General features: G+C 37.8%; 1 protein-coding gene across 9 annotated transcripts in view; it reads left to right on the plus strand.

Moving 5' to 3' along the window:
- Window positions 1-20,780, plus strand: part of kif1b (kinesin family member 1B) — a 201,103-nt gene that overhangs the window by 131,671 nt on the left and 48,652 nt on the right. For 6 of the 9 annotated variants that reach the window (XM_012966952.3, XM_031905975.1, XM_031905974.1 and 3 more), the window contains 8 exons: window positions 1,416-1,664; window positions 5,082-5,200; window positions 11,693-11,778; window positions 17,607-17,733; window positions 17,828-17,990; window positions 18,294-18,384; window positions 19,354-19,469; window positions 19,576-19,631. In XM_012966952.3, the coding sequence (XP_012822406.1) occupies window positions 1,416-1,664; window positions 5,082-5,200; window positions 11,693-11,778; window positions 17,607-17,733; window positions 17,828-17,990; window positions 18,294-18,384; window positions 19,354-19,469; window positions 19,576-19,631 (1,007 nt within the window). The remainder of the gene's footprint in view (window positions 1-1,415; window positions 1,665-5,081; window positions 5,201-11,692; window positions 11,779-17,606; window positions 17,734-17,827; window positions 17,991-18,293; window positions 18,385-19,353; window positions 19,470-19,575; window positions 19,632-20,780) is intronic. The other 3 variants (XM_018095819.2, XM_012966961.3, XM_031905977.1) reach the window with 1 other exon arrangement.

Genomic DNA, 20,780 nt, shown 5'->3' on the forward strand with positions numbered 1-20,780 from the left:
TGTTATGAGATGACACTTAACACTTTGATTGTCATGTTTAGATTTTATTCTTGTGATATTACACACTAACTGGTTTTGTGCACTAGCATTTATGTTGATCTGGGATTAATTAGAATATTTCTTGAATATGTCTTTTACTTCACTTTTTAGTGGGGATATATTTACAATAAGGATGTATATACATGTTGAATGTTTTAAATGAAATAGATATGTTAGTTGCACACTGGAGAGCCTTTTATACATATTTAAATATCCATGTATTTGTTATAAATAGCGACACATTATATGGTTTTTTATAGGCACATCATGGGTTAAATGAGTTTAATTACACGGATACACTGATTGGACAATATTTACATTTAATCATGCATCTCACTTCCTGTCTTTGTCCTGATGACGATCCTATATGAATCGAAACGCGTAGACATTTTTGTGTAAATAAATATTCGCTTTTTTTTTTTTTTTTTTTTTTGCAAATACCGTGAGTGCTTTCTGAAGGAGAATATGTCAATTTATGGTTAGCACCCGGTTCTAATTCGTCATTTTGGTGAAAAATCCACTACCTCTCAGTTCATGTATGGCCACCTTAAGCCTTTCTCCCCCGACCCCCCCCCCACCCAAAGCCCCCAAAGTCTTTAATCTACATCTCTTGATGTAAAACTTTTAACCATTAATTTGTAGAGCTTGGATGTTTTTTCTTTTGTTTTGTTTTGTTTTTTAAACTGACAATTTTTATTGGTTTTGTTAGTCATGCTGCATTACAACTTTGGTAGACTGCTCACTGCAGTAGTCTGCGTTATCAAAACGGTCATTAGGTGGCATCATGAGTAGCGATACAGATATAGAAATAAAAAAAAAAATAGAAAAAAAAGATGGGTAAATAAGGGAAGTAAAATACAATAACTAATAACAGTAAAAAACAGTATTGTAGCGGCTGGGACCTATTGTTTTGGTAGAGTAGGGGTATATTTTTCTTTTGTTTTTTGAGCTTGGATGTTTTGATGGAAACCATCAGTTCCGTTTTTATATATAATTTTATATATAATTATAAAATGTAGTTAATCTCTGATTTATTGCACAGTAAAATGCTATTTAATGTTTTTATTTAATAACATGTTAGTAATGCTAGTAATGTTAGTAAAGTAACTATATGGTTGGTGTTTTAACTATTTTAACTGTATTTTAAAATTTTCAATCTGCAGCAAATGAAAATATATTTTACTTGTTGCTTTTTTCTTTTTTGCATTCGCTCATCAGACCTTATTTATTGTGCAAATGCCAGACCAAAGTCTTTCATTTTGTTTTCTGCTCTTACGTTTTGCTAGATTTTTTTTTTTTAAATAGCCTTTTGCCTCGCCACACTTTAATGCTGTTCCACTGGTATGTGATAACAACTCTTCCATTACAATGTTTAGTTCTCCCATATTCCACGGCTGTGTGAATGAGCGGCTGGCAGACCGCACCCCGTCCCCTACCTTCTCCACTGCAGACTCTGATATCACAGAGTTAGCTGATGAGCAGCAGGACCAGATGGAAGACTTTGATGATGAGCCATTTGTGGATGACACTGGCTCTGATGTTGGTGCAGAAGAAGGATCCGATCTCTTCAGTGATGGCCATGACCCGTTTTACGACCGGTCCCCATGGTTCATTTTAGTAGGAAGGTTGGTGAGGTTATGCAGGGTGTGTGTGGCGAAGGACAAGCTTTTGCTAACTTCACATTAGGTGTATGCGAATATCTATATATCTATAAGTAGGCTTTACTATTATCTGTAATAATATTTTGTCATAGTTTAAGTGGCTACATTGATTAATATTATTTTGTCATTTAAATTCCATCTATAGACTTTAATGCAAAAGTTGTCAATGGCCAATGTGTAAATTATTATATTTACCAAGCAAAAAGTGATATGGATGTGTCTTTGTTTTGTTCAGCAAAGAGGATGCATCTTTTCATCAGATTGTCCAACATAATCACTAAGAATAATGTCAGACTAGGCTGTCAGCAGGTTGGAGTGGATCCGCATCCACCCACTCCATTTTTTAAGTGCACCGACAGACACTGCTTCAGCCTCTGTGCACACAGAGTGGATTTCAGTGTAAAAATGCATGCATTTGCAATTTTGCAAGAAAATCCTCTGATTGACTGTTTCTTCACCTGCATATACAAACAGCCTAAACGTGGCCACACACGTGGCGATTTGCGATCTTTCGTGCGACCATCGGTCACACGAAAGATCGTTCCAATCCGTCACTAATGTTCAGGGCTGAAGCGGCAGATAAGGAGGTAGAAACAATAGGATTTCTACCTCCTTCTGCCAATTCAGCCCTGAAGGCAGATTTTGCTCGGGCACCTTCTATGGCGCCCGATCAAAATCTTTTAAGCCGCCTGATCGGCGAGTCGACCGATATCAGCAGCCTTTTGCCTTTAGCCGAATTGCCATACACGCACCGAATATCGTGCGAAACAAGGTTTCGTACGATATTGTCGGTGTGTGTATGGCCAGCTTAAATACCAACAGTGGCATTAAATATGACATTTAATTAAGCATGAGTGTGCTGGCTATCAAAGTGACGTTCTCTTATCTTGCAAATTTGTTTTGTATTCAGCATAATTGTAAAAACTGTGGTTCTTAATACCAACACTAGGCAAATTTATAACTGGATAATTCAAATGTTGGAAGGTATGGAGTACTGCCCAAAGACAATTTAAACCACACCCCATGTTGCCCCAGCATACCCAGATATTCCCCTAATCCACATTAACTCTACTTACTCTCCCATGAAGCCCCATCCTTTTTGGCTTTGTGAGATGGGGGTATGTCATGCAAAATACGAACAATTCAGTGGTATTGTAACCCATTGTATATTAATTGAACACTAGGAGGTGCTGTGTTGCACTGGATATAAGGAGATCATATACATTTGATTGCTAGCTTCATAAAGAGCCAATTAGTTTTGTTGCTGTTGCCTATGTTGTGATGGTAAAGGCGGTAAAGGTTTAAACAATTATTTCAAGTGCTGCCTGTAACTCTTTGAAACCCATTGTAACCAGTCAATGATTACCTTTAAAGGGGACCTGTCACCTTAAGAAATAATTCTAAATTGTTTTCTATTGTGTTTGTCAAGCAAAATAAACTTTACTTACACTATATAAATAATATAAATCTTATTTTCTTCAGGCTTGGAATTCACAATTGCAGCAAGCAGGCAGGCGCCATTTTGTAGACACTGTTATCAAAGCAGGCATTGCATCCTGCCAAAATCTTGTTTCTGTGCCAGTATGGGGGGACCTGAAACCCATATCCATGCACTGGTTACACAATTACATGGTGAGGAGGGAGGGGGAATGTGAGGAGTGCAGTGACATCTAAGAAGTTCTGAATTGAAAGTGAAAGTAACTGTCTGCCCCACCTCTATGCCTAAGGCATAGAGGCGGGGCAGGCAATATATGACTGACAGCTGGGATTTTTAAATGCTTATAATAATGGGTTTGGATGTGGTAATGAAAAAATGATTTGGGGTTTCATGTTTAATTTGAAAAGGACTTTTATTATACAGCTTTTTATGTCTGGATGACAAGTCCCCTTTAAAGTAAAACAATAAAATAAAATACCTGATTGCCATATGTTATGCCCAGGTTTAATTTGCCCAGTGTAAATGTAAAATTTTAAATTGTCAAATCCCTGTATAATACATAATATCTGTATAATGACTGAAGTGTATCTGTACTGACAACTTAAAATTTTTACATTTACACTGGGCAAATTAAACCTGGGGTAACCCATAAAATTGATTCTATGGGAGATGAATTTCCCAAATTTCTAAACTTTTTCGATAATGGTCTTTCAAATAATAGATCCCATACCTGTGTAATATTTGAAGTTTGTCTGTAATATTATTAGGAAACCATTATCCAGAAAGTTTAGAAATTTGGGAAATTCATCTCCCATAAAATCAATTTAATGGGAGAAAGGTAGTAGGTCCATATTGGTGGCAACAATTTTTAAATTATCAGGTGGAGAAATGTAAAGGCTTGTCCTTCCTACTTATGCCTGGAGCATGTGTTAGAAAGAGAATATAAAATCACACCCAAATATCATTCATGAGTTGTTTGTTCCCTCCTCCCCAATTTTTATTTTATTTTTTTTTTACTAATTTTTGGAAGTTTGCAAATATGTCAGCTATTAATTAGTTTTTTTAGTTTCCGTTCTGTTTGCTTTATCACCTCACCAACCTCAAATCTAATTTTACTATTTTCACCTGTTTTGGGACTTTGGTAAAGGGGTGCGCCATTCTACATTTTTTCCAAGAACTTTTTAGTCATATAATTATATTGATCAATTTATTAATTATTAATTTTTTAATCTTAGAAATTACATGTAAACTTTTTTTCTGTAAGTAACGCCTCTTCAAAGTTTTGGTGTTTTGTACTTTCTAAATGTTTATCAGAAGAAATCAAGTATATCTTGTTCTCTCCTTGCGCACCTCTGTTTCCAAAGCCCATGTCTTATTTCCTGGAAAAGTTTTAGTTGCTTATTTGTATTATTTAATAGTGCATCTTAATTTCCATTTTATGTTTGTAATATTATTATAACATTGCTTATTAATCATTTACTGCATCTATTCTGTATATTTTTATTTCATGGAATATTTTGTTTCCCTTTTCCTGTCTTTTTTTAATTTTTGTTGTATGTAACTTTTTAAGCTGAACAAGATGAGTTTGGGGCTCAAGTGTTTCATTTATGTTTTATTTTAAAAAATGTTGTTTGTTTGTGCTGATGTATATACCAAACCATTAATACGTGCATATATACAAGTAAAATTGATCAAGCATTTTTTTTTTAAATATTTCATCTCCATTTGGGTCATTTCAGGTTACAATGCCAGAAATTGTCTCAAATTGTTTCCACTTAAAGATTTGGGTACTTGCTGGTTGTCATGTCTTATCCAAGCGAGTACCTTCCATAAATGCATATTCAAGCAATCACAGAAAGCCATTTGAGATTACTCATTGTATTTTAGCATAATGCTCTAAACTCAATCCTTGATGAGTAATCATTCCTGTAAATTTTTTGCAGGGCTTTCGTCTATCTAAGCAACCTGCTTTTCCCAGTTCCTCTTGTGCATCGAGCAGCTATAGTAAGTGAGAAAGGAGAAGTACGTGGGTTTTTGCGTGTTGCTGTGCAGGCAATATCTGGTAGGTGTATTTCCTTGTTTTTAGTTATGTGCCTAGTGACATACAGCAGGTAAAATAAGTATTGAACACATCAACATTTTTCTCAGTAAATATATTTCTAATGTGGCTATTGACATGAAATTTACACCAGATGTCAGTATCAACCCAAGTAATCCACACTTAAAAAGAAACTTACAAAACAAATCCAAAAATTCAGCCTGTCCATAAATTATGTGTAGTAAAGTGGAATGACACAGGGAATAAGCATTGAACACGCTTACTGAAATGTGTTTAATGCTTTGAAGAAAAGCCTTTGTTGCATACATTGCTCAGGTGTGATTCTGGCCTATTCTTGCACTCAAAATTGTCTTCAGATCTTAAGGGCCTTGTCTGTGAACTCTGATCTTCAGTTCTTGCCATAGATTTTCAATTGGATTCAAGTTGGTTAATTGTCTGGGCCATTCTAGCCTTGGCTGTGTGTTTGGGATCATTGTCTTGCTTAAATAATTATAATAATAATAATAATACTTAAATGTACACCCTTGTTTTATCTTCAGCCATCTTCATGGTAGCAGATTCTTATGAAGAATGTCATGGTACATTTCTCCATTCACCCTTCCTTTAATTATATGAAGTCTGCTAGTGCCATATGCTGAGAAACAGCCCCACACCATGATGTTCCCACCTCAAAACTTCACTGTTGGTATGGTGTTTTTGGGTTGATTTGCAGTGCCATTTCTCCTCCAAACATGGTGCGTGCAATGACATCCAAAGAGTGCAATTTTGGTCAACATGCTTTTTCTTTAGCAAAGGAGTTTCACGCAATGAGAGTGCATAGAGGCCATGTCGGTTGAGTGCATTACTTATTGTTTTCTCTGAAACAACAATGTCATTTTTTCAGAAATTTTGCCGGTGCCACGTGCAAGTTTAGGGAGACAGCGGGAGCTAAATGCGTGGCTAAAGTCTTGGTGTAGGAAGGAAGGGTTAGGGTTCCTAGAGCACTGGGCTGACTTTTCTTTGGGGTACAATCTCTATACAGCCGTGACAGATTGCGCCTCAATGGAAGGGGGTCTGCTGTGCTGGGGAGAGAATGGTTAAGAGGTTGGAGGAGTGTTTAAACTAGACAAGGGGGGGTGGGTGAGCTAGAGTTCTATAGGAAAGCTAGTGTAGACGGGGCAGGGGGACTAGCAAAGGGTTGTGGGGGTGGAGTGAGGGGGGCATATAGTTTATCAGATATGGAGCTTTCGTTACAAGGAAAACAGTCTAATATTTGCAAACATTTGTAAACATCAGAGGGAGAAGTAGTAATCTCCGCTGCATGCTGGCTAATGCGCGAAGCTTGTCGGGTAAATTAGGGGAGCTGCAAGCTATTGCATGTATTGAAAATTATGATTTAATTGGTATCACTGAGACCTTGTGGGATGATAAATGCGACTGGGCCGTGAATTTAAATGGTTATACACTTTTTAGGAGGGACAGAGAGATTAAAAAGGGTGGAGGGGTTTGACTTTATGTAAAGTCAGATTTAAAGCCATGTAATAAAGACATTACCAATGAAAACGTTGAATCTCTTTGGGTAGAAATTTAAGTAGGGCTGAAGGTCACAAAGAAAATGATCATTTGTGTATGTTATAAACCGCCCTGTATAGATGAGGGGGATGAGACCCAGTTATTGTTGCAAATGGAGGAGGCTTCAAAACTGGGTCAAGTTGTTATTATGGGGGACTTTAATTATCCGGACATTGACTGGAGTAATGGGGTGGCTAAGTCAGAAAAAGCTAGTAGTAACTTTTTATTTCAGGCGGTTCAAGAACCTACTAGGAATGACTCTATTTTGGACCTGGTAATATCTAATACTGAACTCATCTTTAACATTTGTGTGGGTGAGCATTTGGGGAACAGTGATCACAACATGGTCTCCTTTGAGATAATGCTGCAGAGACAGCTCTATAAGGGATTAACTAAAACGCTCAATTTTAGACGTGCAGACTTTGCCAGTATAAGGGCATCTCTGCAATGTGTCAACTGGGAAAGGCTTTTCATAGGGTTAGACACAGAAGGAAAATGGAACATCTTTAAAACATTGCTTTTCAGGTATACACAACAGTATATTCCCCTAGTAAGCAAGGAGAGGCATCGCAAAGCAAAACCCTTATGGCTGAATAAAAGTGTTAGTGTTGAGGTTGGCAAGAAAAAATGTGCTTTTAAAGCATTCAAGTTAGCTGGGACAGCAGAAACTTTCATCAGGTACAAGGAAGCAAATAAAGCATGCAAAAAAGCTATCAGGCAAGCTAAAATAGAAATGGAAAGGGATATTGCAGCTAGGAGTAAAAAGAATCCAAAATTATTTTTTAATTATGTGAATAGTAAAAAAATGAAGCAAGAAGAGGTGGGAACCTTATCACGGGGGGGGGGGGGGGGGGGGGGGTGGTAAGTTGGTTGATGAGAACGGGGAAAAAGCAGAAGTTTTTTAATCTTATTTTTCATCTGTCTATACATCTGAGGAGCCAGCTAATGAAGGCTTCCCTTTTAATATGCCCAGTTCTAGTAATTTAACTAAAATTCAAAAGAGACTTGAACATGTAAAGGTAAACAAAGGTCCAGGACCAGATGGGATTCATCCCAGGGTATTAAATGAGCTGAGCGCTGTGATTGCCAAACCTCTTCACTTAATTTTTCAGGATTCGTTGAGGTCTGGCATGGTGCCAAGAGACTGGCTGATTGCTAATGTGGTGCCGTTATTTAAAAAGGGATCCCGTTCTCAGCCTGAAAACTATAGGCCTGTTAGTCTGACATCAGTAGTAGGAAACTTTTGGAAGGGGTAATAAGGGATAGGGTACTTGAATACATTGCAGTTCACAATACTATAAGTTTGTGCCAGCATGGTTTTATGCGTAACATATCTTGCCAGACTAATTTAGTCGCCTTTTATGAGGAGGTGAGTAGGAACCTCGATGCTGGAATGGCAGTTGATGTCATCTACTTGGATTTTGCTAAAGCGTTTGATACAGTACCTCACAGAAGGTTAATAATCAAATTAAGGAATATTGGCCTAGAACATAATATTTGTAATTGGATAGAGAACTGGCTGAAGGATAGATTACAAAGAGTGGTGGTAAATGGAACATTTTCTAATTGGACCAGTGTTGTTAGTGGAGTACCGCAGGTCCTTTGCTTTTTAACTTGTTTATTAATGACCTGGAGGTGGGCAGAGACAGTACTGTTTCTATTTTTGCTGATGACACAAAATTGTGCAAAACTATAAGTTCCATGCAGGATGCTGCCGCTTTGCAGAGCGATTTGACAAAATTGGAAAACTGGGCAAACTGGAAAATGAGGTTCAATGTTGTGTTGAGGGTTTCCTTAATGGAGAAGGATCTAGGGGTTTTTGTTGATAACAAGTTGTCTAATTCCAGGCAGTGTCATTCTGTGGCTACTAAAGCAAATAAAGTGCTGTCTTGTATAAAAAAGGGCATTGACTCAAGGGATGAGAACATAATTTTGCCTCTTTATAGGTCCCTGGTAAGGCCTCACCTTGAGTATGCAGTGCAGTTTTGGGCTCCAGTCCATAAGAAGGATATTAATGAGCTGGAGAGAGTGCAGAGACGTGCAACTAAACTGGTTAAGGGGATGGAAGATTTAAACTATGAGGTTAGACTGTCGAGGTTGGGGTTGTTTTCTCTGGAAAAGAGGCGCTTGCGAGGGGACATGATTACTCTGTACAAGTACATTAGAGAGGATTATAGGCAGATGGGGGATCTTCTTTTTTCCCATAAAAACAATCAACGCACCAGAGGTCACCCCTTTAGATTAGAGGAACGGAGCTTCCATTTGAAGCAGCGTAGGTGGTTTTTCACGGTGAGGGCAGTGAGGTTGTGGAATGCCCTTCCTAGAGATGTGGTAATGGCAGATTCTGTTAATGCCTTTAAGAGGGGCCTGGATGAGTTCTTGAACAATCAGAATATCCAAGGCTATTGTGATACTAATATCTACAGTTAGTATTAGTGGTTGTATATATAGTTTATGTATGTGAGTGTATAGATTGGTAGGTGTGGGTTGTGTGTGCTGAGTTTACTTGGATGGGTTGAACTTGATGGACTCTGGTCTTTTTTCAACCCTATGTAACTATGTAACTGTATCTGCTAATTCAAGGTCTTTCTGAAGCTCTCCACAAGTGATCCTTGACTCTTGGACAACTGTTCTGATTATTCTTTTGACTCATCTGTCAGAAATCTTGCGAGGAGCACCTGGTTGTGGCCGGTTTAGGGTGAAATCTACTTCCAGATTATGGCTCCAATGGTGCTCAATGGAACATTCAGAAGCTCAGAAGGTTGCAATAGTCTTGAGATTGCTCTTTGCTTTTATTTCAGCAGGATTCTTGTCTTTCCATGCCTTTTTGCACCTCCTTTTCTCATTCAGTTTGTCATTCCACTTTATTACACATTACTTAATTTAAATACAATAGCCACATAAGAAATGTATTTACAGGGAAACATGTTGACATGTTCAATACTTATTTTCCCTGCTGTAATTAGAATTAACTGTACCTCAACAAAATTTCAGCTCCATATTTCAAAGGATGGATGGTTAGATGATAGATAGATAGATGCAGAATCTGGTGTGCGTTCATACATGCTCAGTTTGATAGAAGGAGTTTCTTTCTTAAAGACTGTATAACCAGACCATCTTACTAGTCTTACTAGACACTGTGGCAAGTATAAATAAAAACAGAATCCAATAATTTGCAAATGATTAATTTAACCCTTTAAGTGCCAGCAGAATTTCACATTTTGGTTCCCCTCAGTGCCAGATGTTTTCTTAACATTTTGTTCTCTCTCATTTTAGGGGCATTTACTGGGAGGGGGGTTAAGTTTAGGTAGGCAAACTATATATTGTTTTTTTCAGGAGAACCTGAGCTTTCCAAATCTGTCCATCAGTCGCACGAAAGATCGTAAGATCCGCCACTAACCTTCAGGGCTGAAACAGACAGATAAGGAGGTAGAAACAATAGGATTTCTACCTCCTTCTGCCGATTCAGCCCTGACGGCAGATTTTGCTCAGGCGCCTTCTATGGCGCCCAATCAAAATCTTTTGACCTGGCTGATCAGCGAGTCGACTGATATCCGCAGCCTCCTGCGATACCGGTCGACTTGCCGACATGCCATACACGCACCGAATATCGTACGAAACGAGGTTTCGTACGATATTACCGGTGCGTGTATGGCCAGCTTTAGTCCCTCAGTAGTAAAGATGGGGAGGGGTACACCACTCTAAAAAAAAAAAAAAAAAAAAAAAAAAAAAAAAAAAAGAAAAAACACTGCACAGGCAAATATTGCAAAGATTTTAATAATGTTCCTCAATGTAAAATTGTAAAGTATTTGTATATTTCATTATCTGCAGTGCATAATATCATTAAAAGATAAACAGTATCCTGAGAAATCTCTGTATGCAAGGGACAAGGCGAAAAGCCAGTACTGGAGGGCTGTGATCTTTGGGTGCTCAGGCGGCAGTGCATTAAAAACAGACATGCTTCTGTAGTGGAAACAGGACGTGGGCTCAGGAGTACCTCCAAAAACCATTGACTTTGAACACTGTTCATTGCTGCATCCAAAAATGCAAGAGAGGGACCATCCAGCTTGTTAGCGCACAGTTCAAAAGCTGCCATTCAGACATCTTTTTCAGGAAAGGCCTTATTTCAGCCACACAATGCCAAGCCACATTCTGCACGTATTATAACAGAATGGCTCTTTAGCTAAAATGATCTGCTTGCAGTCCCAGTCTGCTACCCATTGAAAACATTTGGGCCTTATAAAACTAAAAAAATTCTATATCCGTCAAGAACAGTTCCAGAGTGTTGTTAAAAGAAGTAGTGATGCAACCCAGTGGAAACATACCTGTCACATTTTTTGAAACATGCTGCCAAAAAGTTCAAAATGAGCAAATATTTTTTAGAATTAAATAAAATTCTCATTTTCAACATGTTGTCTTTGTACTGTTTACAATTAAATATAGGATAGAATAATTTGCAAATCATCCTATTATATTTTTATTTATATAATAAACAACATTTGTAGTACAAATTACTTTGTGTTGGCGTCCATTTATAGTACAGTATTTCCCATTTTGGGTGTTTTGCATCCTCTATAAAGTCAGTTATGGTTGTGAAAAAACCCCCCACAATGAAATAAACATAATAAGAAATACCACGAAATATGAAAATAACCTTTGAGGCTTGAGAAACCGAGGTTTAAATGTACCTCGGGTAGTTGTAAAGGTTTATCCTACTTTTTATCTTCTCATTTAGACCTCTGCCTGGTTACTTGGGTAAATTTTGTCGACTGACCAAAAAGTTAAATTAGTCAAAAAACATTAAAAAATACAAGACCAAATACAAATTGTCTCAAAATAACACTGACTATATCTAACTCAAAGGTGAACTACTTCTATAAGCAAAGTACCATAATATTCTTATCTGATCTGCATCTTATCACATGCATTTGATTTTTTTCACAGGTGATGAGGAAGCACCAGACTATGGGTCCGGCATTAGACAATCGGGAACAGCCAAGATTTCATTTGATAATGAATACATTAATAAGGTTGGTGGGTTTTTTTTTTTTTAATAGATAACCAAAACTTTTTTTAAATTATTTACACAGTCATAAGATTGCACTGATTGAAAGGAAACCATAATAGTGTATCTCTGACTCTTAAGAAACATTTCCTAACCCTCTTAGGCTGGCAGAGGCACATAACCTCTGCCTTTCAGAGAATGTGTGCACCACCCACCATGGGAAGAAGAATGCAATGCAACTATTCTTCCTTCATCTTGTTCCATTGTAAAGTGATGTATTCTGAGACTTAAAGTTCTTATGCTTTCTATTTTTCCACCTTACCAGAGAAACTGGATTGGGCTGTCCCATATCCTCTCCGTTATTCACAATGGAGGTAGAACCCATGGCACTTTTAACTAAACGTAACCCCTAAAAACTATTATATAAAAGTGTAAAGCAGAAAATCTTCTTTTATCCAGTTTGCTTTTATATTTAGCAGACCCCCATGACTCTCTAACTGACAGCATTTTATAAAAGGTACCACTTCGGACAATTTTCTGGGTTACAAATCAACTGGGACAAGTCCGTAATTCTCAAAGAATAGCTTTGTGATCAACCTCAATGTTTTGGATACCTTAAATTATTTAAGTTTTGGTCATTCACAAAGACCCCACAAAGTTCATCCCTCTTGTCATGCCAGCATTGTATTTCTTTGGCATGTCCAGAGTTAAACTTGGCAGCATTTGGCTTTGTGTCCACAAGAGACCCTTAATTAATTAAATATGCAACAAGGGACTGTGGAAGGTGACAAACTTATCAGACAATTCCGTGCCAGACCATTTGGGGGCAGGGGAGGTGGGGCCATTGGTTTCTTTGATCTGGTGATCAAAGAAAGGCAATTGTGGATTTATGAACAGCAGGAGGGAACAGCTATGAGAACAGCTATGGATTATAGAAAGGGATCCATATCTCATTTGCTTTAGGGTTCACATCCTCATAAATCATATATTGGTTATGAGGAGGTCACATGCTTCCTAATGATACCAAACAGGGACAGCCTATACCCCACCAGTTTGGAGGGATAGTTTCTGGGGGGCTGAAACATGAGACACCCCTCATGTTTAGTATCATTCTGATCACCCACATATGGGTTAAAGCAAGCCCATATTTTCATAATAATATTGGATACTGGCAAGTGCCAATATTATTTGACAGCAACCGGCCTGAGAATTGCAGCTCTCTACAGGGGGTCTCAAGGGACAAGTTCCTTGATACTCCCTCCTCATGCATACGGTAATGAGAAAGGGTCCCAGCAGGGGATAAAAGGGCAACAGACCCAGGTACTGACAGCTCATACTTAAGGTTCCAATTCTGTTGGGGTGTGGGCCCAGGTTTTCAAACTCTTTGCCTCTGGAGGACACAAAGATAACTTGGTAACGTACATAGGGTTTCTCTTATTCCCTTTTATTTTATTTACTATTTGGTATGTGTACAGTGGATATAAAAAGTCTACACGCCCGGATAAAATGTCAGGTTCCTGTGCTGTACAAAAATTAGACAAAGTATATAAAATAAATAATTTATGAACTTTTTCCACCTTTAAAGGAACAGTAACATCAAAAAATTCAAGTGTTTTAAAGTAATTAGAATATAATGTGCTGTTGCTCTGCAAAAAACTGGTGTTTTTGTTACAGAAAAGCTACTATATAAATAAGATGCCGTGTAGCCATGGGGGCAGCCATTCAAGCTGGAAAAAAGGAGAAAAGGCACAGGTTACATAGCAGATAACTAGTAGATAAGCCCCATATAATGGGGGTTTATCTGTTATCTGCTAAGTAACCTGTGCCTTTTCTCCTTTGAATGGCTGCCCCCATGGCTACACAGCAGCTTACTTATATAAACTATAGTAGTCTTTCTGAGGCAAACACACAGTTGTACCAGTGCAGGGCATTATATTGTTATTACTTTCATACACTTTCAGTTTTTGGTGTTACTGTTCCTTTAATGGGACCTATAAACTGTACCACTGTGCACACCCTTAAACTAATACTTTGTTGAAGTACCTTTTGATTTTATTACAGCACCCAGTCTTTTTGGGTATGAGTCTATCAGCATGGCACATTTTGACTTTACTCTGGAGTGCCCTCTTCTGTCCAGACTTCCTTCCCAGATGAGGTCTTATGGGGTAAAATAAAATTAAAAAAAAAAAAATATATATAGCGTAATACAGTATTATGATATAAATAATCACCCCTCCTAAACGTGTTTGTATCTAAAACAAATCTTGTGTACACCACTACCAAATGTACCTCACTTTTCTGTGAAAACACATGAATACAATCTACCGCAAATTGTTTAAAGTTCGTGTCTATTTAATTAAGTGAATTTCCGTATTTCACACTCTTCCGTGACTTCCTTTTATCCTTAACCAATTGTGCATATACTTACAGACCAACACTATGGTCTTGGAGCTTGTAACAAATTTCCTCTTGGTAGAACTATAACTCCCAACTTCTCTTTTTCCGCTTTCTCCTGCTGCTGGATAAATATACAACAGACGTGTAAAATCCTAAAACTTTATTCTAAAGCATATTAAAAGTTTAAACTCACAAATGCCATAAAAATTGCGGCCATCGGGAGTCCTTTTATAAACAGCGTTGGATCCTTGCTTGCTTATCGATCTGCAGTGCTCGCTTCGATCCCGGCTTGCAAGTCTCTCCGTTCGCGTTCTCCCTTTGGCGTTTCTCTCCACCGCTGACGCGTTTCGCCGACTTGCTTTCTCTGAGCGATGAAATGTCCATTGGTCCGTGTATTTAAGGGGTCCCACAGTTTAAAGTGTTTCTAACTTTATTAGTCCAAATGTCTCTTGATTGCACCCTCCAGCTGAGTCTACAAACCATGATTGATTAACATATGTTATATAAAAGAGGAAAAAAATATAAATAAATAGATTGTAAAAACATTATAAAAAAGCTCTAAGATTGTAATCTATATTAAGACCAAAAGGGGTTAGGGTTTTCAATTTATAAATCCACCAGCTCTCTCTGCGTAACGTGGTTCTTACTATATCTCCTCCTCTCCATTCTCCAGACGGGCGAAATTTTTATAGCGTTTGTGAGTTTAAACTTTTAATATGTTTTAGAATAAAGTTTTAGGATTTTACACATGTATGTTGTATATTTGTCCAGCAGCAGGAGAAAGTGGAAAAAGAGAAGCTGGGAGTTATAGTTCTGCCAAGAGGAAATTTGTTACAAGCTCCAAGACCATAGTGTTGGTCTGTAAGTATATGCACAATTGGTTGAGGATAAAAGGAAGTCATGGAAGAGTGTGAAATACGGAAATTCACTTATTTAAATAGACACGAACTTTAAACAATTTGCGGTAGATTGTATTCATGTGTTTTCATAGAAAAGTGTAAATTTGGTAGAAAAGTAAATTTGGTAGTGGTGTACACAAGATTTGTTTTAGATACAAACACGTTTAGAGGGGTGATTATTAATATCATATTACTGTACTACGCTATATATTTTTTTTATTTTATCAAATAAGACCTCATCTGGGAAGTCTGGACAGAGGAGGGCACTCCAGAGTTAAGTATTTTTTGTTTAAACCGTAGCACACGGTATCTGGAGTGGGCTATACATTTCACTTACACTAAAAAATCGTTTTGTTACATTTTGACTTTGGGAGACTTCAGATGTGTTTTTGCAAAATGTAGCCTGGCTTGGATGTTTTTCTTCGTAAGAAAAGGCTTTCGTCTTGCCACACAACCCCCATAGCCCAGACATATGAAGAATACGGGAGATTGTTGTCACATGTACCACACAGCCAGTACTTGCCAGATATTCCTGCAGCTGTAGGCCTCTTGGTAGCCTCCCTGACCAGTTTTCTTTTCGTCTTTTCATCAATTTTGGAGGGACATCCAGTTCTTGGTAATGTCACTGTTGTGCCATATTTTCTCCACTTTATGATGACTATCTTCACTGTGTTCCATGGTATATCTAATGCCTTGGAAATTCTTTTGTACCCTTCTCCTGACTGATATCTTTTAACAATGAGATCCCTCTGATGCTTTGGAAGCTCTCTGTGGACCATGGCTTTTGCTGTGGGATGCGACTAAAAGAATGTCAGGAAAGTTCAGCTGCTCTAGTTGATCTTTATTTGAGGTTAATCAGAGGCACTTTAAATTATGGCAGGTGTGTGCTGACTCCTATTTAACATGATTTTGAATCTGATTGCTTAATTCTAAACACAGCTACATCCCCAGTTAGGAGAGGGTGTGCACACTTATGCAACCACATTATTTAGTTTTTTTTGGTTTTCTTCCCTCCACCTAAAAGATTTCAGTTTGTTTTTCAATTGAGTGGTACAGTTTATAGGTCACATTAAAGGTAGAAAATGTTCTGAAATGATTTATCTTTGTCTCATTTTTGTACAGCACAGGAACCATTTTAAAAGTGTAGACTTTTTATATCCACTTTGTCTCTTTTTGTAATACCTTTTTAAATGCACTGTTTACTCTTGTAATATTAAATATAAAATTGAATAAGTTATGTCATTTGGCTCTATAAAGATCCCACGTACCTTGTATAATTGTTTGGGCCTAAAATTTTCTAACCTCTTGTCTGTGAGTGGAGGGAAAGTTGTCTGTGTAAAGGCTAATTAACTAGTTGACTGCTAGCAGGAGAGTGTATTGTTTGTAATTTAACCCTTTGGCTGCTAGAGTGCTTGTTGAATTAGTGGAAGCTAACCCTAACTACAGTGAGAGAGAGTGTGTTATACATTTGTGTATTAGGTTTCTATCGCCTGTTAATGATAGATGGTGGCAGCAAATAGTTATTTGGGGCATTGGTGTGTTTGGGAGTTAGTCTAACCTGTGTGAAAGGTGACTGAGTGTAACCCCTTGTTTCCCTGTCCCGGTGTCACGTGCATCTTAGAGTGGCGTGTTCTTGACACCTCTGAACCTTAACTCACCTCCAAAGTTACTGAAAATCACTCGCACTGATCTAACCTCACTTTTACCCAAATTGGCAGAATCAGTATCTGCCTAAAAAAATCTCTTTTTCAGAACCTTGCTTCAGGCAGAAGTGCCCACAAGTTATTAAGGGCCACTCTTGGTAACTTTAAGAGCTGAATTTCTGCTTATTAAACCAGGAATTCAGCTGTTCTCATGCAGAAAGCACTGTTTGTGCAAGGCAACTTCAGGAACCCGAATTGACACATGTTTTCCCACGGGTGATTCATTTTATTGCTGGTGGGAAGGCATGAGAGAGGAGATTAGTTACCTGTAATTGCTTGTGCATGCGCATTTGGAGCTGATTTCCTGCTACCTCCATCTACACATGCGCAGGCAGCTTCGTATTGGCGTAGAGACCCAGAGAGTCTTCAGTTGCTAAGATGATGTCGGCCAGCTACGCTGCCTTGACCGCCCCTCACACTGCCTTGACCACCTCACCTCTCCCTTATCGCATAATACTGTCCCTTTCGGTAATCCCTAGCTAAAAATGCAGAGTAGTGCAGCAGCGTACCTGGCTAACATCTACTTAGCAACTGAAGACACTTCGGGTCTCACCGCCAACACGGGCCCTGCTTGCACATACACCGTTTAAGCAGATTTCCTGCTACCTCTAACTGCGTATGCGCAAGCAGGTTCATAATGACGGAGAGACCCGAAGTGTTACTAGGGGTTACCAATATGGATAGTGTTTAAACTTAGGAACTGTGGGGGGGGGGGGTCAAGGCAGTGATAGTTAAGGGGGCTTTTAGTGCCCTGGGGTATAGTTCTCCTTTAAGTTGAAAAACATGGAGTTATGTAAAGAAAAAACGTGTTAAATACTTTTGAACAGTTTTCTGCTTTCAATGTTATACTGCAGAATGAAATCTCTTCTATGGTTTTGACTCGTTCCGGACTGTCACTAGAAGAACTTCGCATTGTGGAAGGACAAGGACAGAACTCTGACATTACTTCATTAGAAGAGGTCAATCATTTAGCTGATTTAGGTAAGTCCTAAATTATTTAAAATTAAAAATAATTTCAACATACTTTTATTTAGAGAGTTAATAGAAGGAAAGATAATCATTGTTTTTTATGTAGACCTAAAGTCTGGAAACCTGTTGGATGGAAAGATGATGATGGAAGGATTCTCAGAGGATGTAGGAGAGCATCTGAAAATTGGTAGCATGTTCACTTTCCGTGTGACAGTGCTTCAGGCCAGTGGAATTCCTCCAGAATATGCTGATATCTTCTGCCAATTTAAGTAAGAAGCGATTATTCTGAATTGTTTTGTAGAGATTTATTTTAATTGATTGCAATAACATGTTTGTTGAATGGCTTTTCCATTCTAGACAAGCACCATTTTCTGGTATAGTATGAAGCTGGCATTAATTTCTATTAGAGTGAACTGGTTATTAACAATATAATTGTCACTGCATTTTTTGCAAAATTAAAGCATTTGAATTTACTTATTGACTTCCTATATTTATAGAAGGTTGTATGCATATGTAGTAGCTTTGCATAAACTGTCCCATTGTATCTATAAAAATATATGTTTGTATTTCAGCTTTTTACATCGACATGATGAAGCATTTTCCACAGAGCCACTGAAGAACAGTGGCAGAGGAAATCCTCTTGGTTTCTATCATGTTCAGAATGTAAGTGTCAAAGTACTGTGTTCAGCCAGAATATATCTGCACATGGTTATCTGTTTGCCATTTTATTTAAATAGAATGTATTTGTTTTCAAAGGTTGGCTTATAATTGTGCACATATATATTTTAGCTATCTCAGTATGTTCTTTAACAGCAAGTTAAGGCAGTCATCAAGACTAGGCTGGGTGCAGCCGTCTGTGTGTTGCTTAGAAACCACACCCACACATAGCATGCGCTCTCTGACACCACCCACACCCCCTTCTCAGATCTATGCTTCTTTATAATTCTTTCTGAAGTATTAAGAAGATTTAATTATACCATAAATTGCGGGTTAGATAAATGACACATGCCTGTCCAGTTTAAACTGACCTAAATTCCAAATGCTACAGAGGAGAGCGAAAATAAAACTGCCTATGACACACGTTAATTCCCCAGAGATTGACTCATCTTGACTTATCTTTTGAACCGTTATACTCATGGTGTTCATACTCAGTACATTTTGACAACAAAATGTCATTCCGTATACAAAAATATACCTAGTGCACAGTAAAATACATGTCTCTCAGTGTACATATGCAATTGTGACCAAATAAATCTTGCAGGCATGCACATGAGCAGCTGGGGTACAGCCTCATTTTCCCCCATTTTCACTGTACAAACTGGCCTATGCGGGGTCTGCTTCCTCTATAGTTACACACCTGGATGACTGAACAACTAACGAGAATATAATATATGCAACATAAAAAACAGAGGGCAAAGGGTGGCTTCCAAAGGACACTATTACTAGTATTGAGTTACCTATTACATAATATTGGACAAAGAATAGTGATAAAGGTTATCATTGTTGCATGGAAAAAAGGGTTGTGGGGTACAGGCAAAAAAATGCCCATTCACTTCAATGCTTTTTTATACATATGGTGGTTTCTCTGCTCATTTTTCTTCCCACTGTTTTGTTTTTTTTGTTTTTTTTTAGATTGCAGTGGAAATTACAGAATCTTTTATAGAATACATTAAAAACAACCCAATTGTTTTTGAAGTATTTGGCCATTACCAGCAGCACCCTCTCCACCTTCAAGGACAAGATCTCAGGTATGTAAAGGAAAGACTGGGAAATTATAAAATAGGAGGTTTCTCTGTATTTTCCATGACAAACTAGTACAACAGTTAGTAACCTTTATTTTTCCCCCCAAAACAGCCCACCTCAGCAGTGCCGACGTTACTTTCCTCCTCCAATGCCACTTTCTAAACCAGGTGAAATCTTGTTCCATATTTATCCTTCTTAAACTGAACCAGTTTCCGCTGTCATTGATCGTACACAGGTCTGAAAAGTGAATCTTAAAAGTGGCCTGTAAAAGGCATTGTACACCTATATACACCTTTTTTTTAAATGAGCAAAATGATTAATAGGAAGGAGCCAGGAAGTTGGAAAATAGTGCAGTTTTTCTGTAGTCCAGTGCCAACAAGGGGTCCATGGGACCTGATGCAAATGCTGCACCCAGAACAAGTAATAACAGTTAATAAGATTGAGAAAGAAAACTTAAGATGTATCTCACTGAAAGGTCCTGAAATAACATACCATTAGTGAAACACATTATTCAGTGAAATACACAACCATTTATTGGCTCAGAATTTAAACACAAAATTCAAAAAAACAAAACATACTATACCAAATGGAAAGGTACATCCCAATGCCACATGGCACCCTCTCTCCTTCCTAACTCGTTTCGCACACTAGGTGCTTCATCAGAGGAAGTATGGTGTGCCTATGTCACTTCCCTTTTATACCCAAAACCTTAGTTTACACATCTTTCAGGGTTGCTATTAAAACCCTGTAATAAGCATATATTACATCAAAGCTTCAAGTACACACCTCACAGAGCCCCCAAACAACCCGCCCTGTATTTAGCACAAATTATACAATTTAACAAAAAAAAGTAAAAACTAAAAAGTCGTAAACAAATGTGAAAAAAATATATAATATAATGATATAAACTAATACCAAATAATTTCAAATTTTACTAACACAATACATCTTAAAAGTTCTGAGCCTATAAAAATGGATATACATCATAATAAGGTGCACTACCATGCAATGGCCACAAACACAGGTGCTATCAATCCTACCAAATAGTTTTGTTTAATTAGTTTCACTGCGCTTCAGAGATATCCAGACTATAGGTGGCAAATACATCTAGTACAAAAGCATTTATCCGCATACCACTAAAGCACAATGAACGCCACACTACATATACTAAAGTGACAGTGCATAAACATATTTAAAAATCTTTTAAAACTTTATTTTTTTACTTATACAAATCAACTAAAAACAGTACTTTTGACTTACATATTATTGTATTGATACTAACCCAGACCAGGTATTTTGTAACAAGACCCAGACCA

This window comes from Xenopus tropicalis, chromosome 7 (genome assembly GCF_000004195.4).
Source record: "Xenopus tropicalis strain Nigerian chromosome 7, UCB_Xtro_10.0, whole genome shotgun sequence".
In the NCBI taxonomy this organism is placed as follows: Eukaryota; Metazoa; Chordata; class Amphibia; order Anura; family Pipidae; genus Xenopus; species Xenopus tropicalis.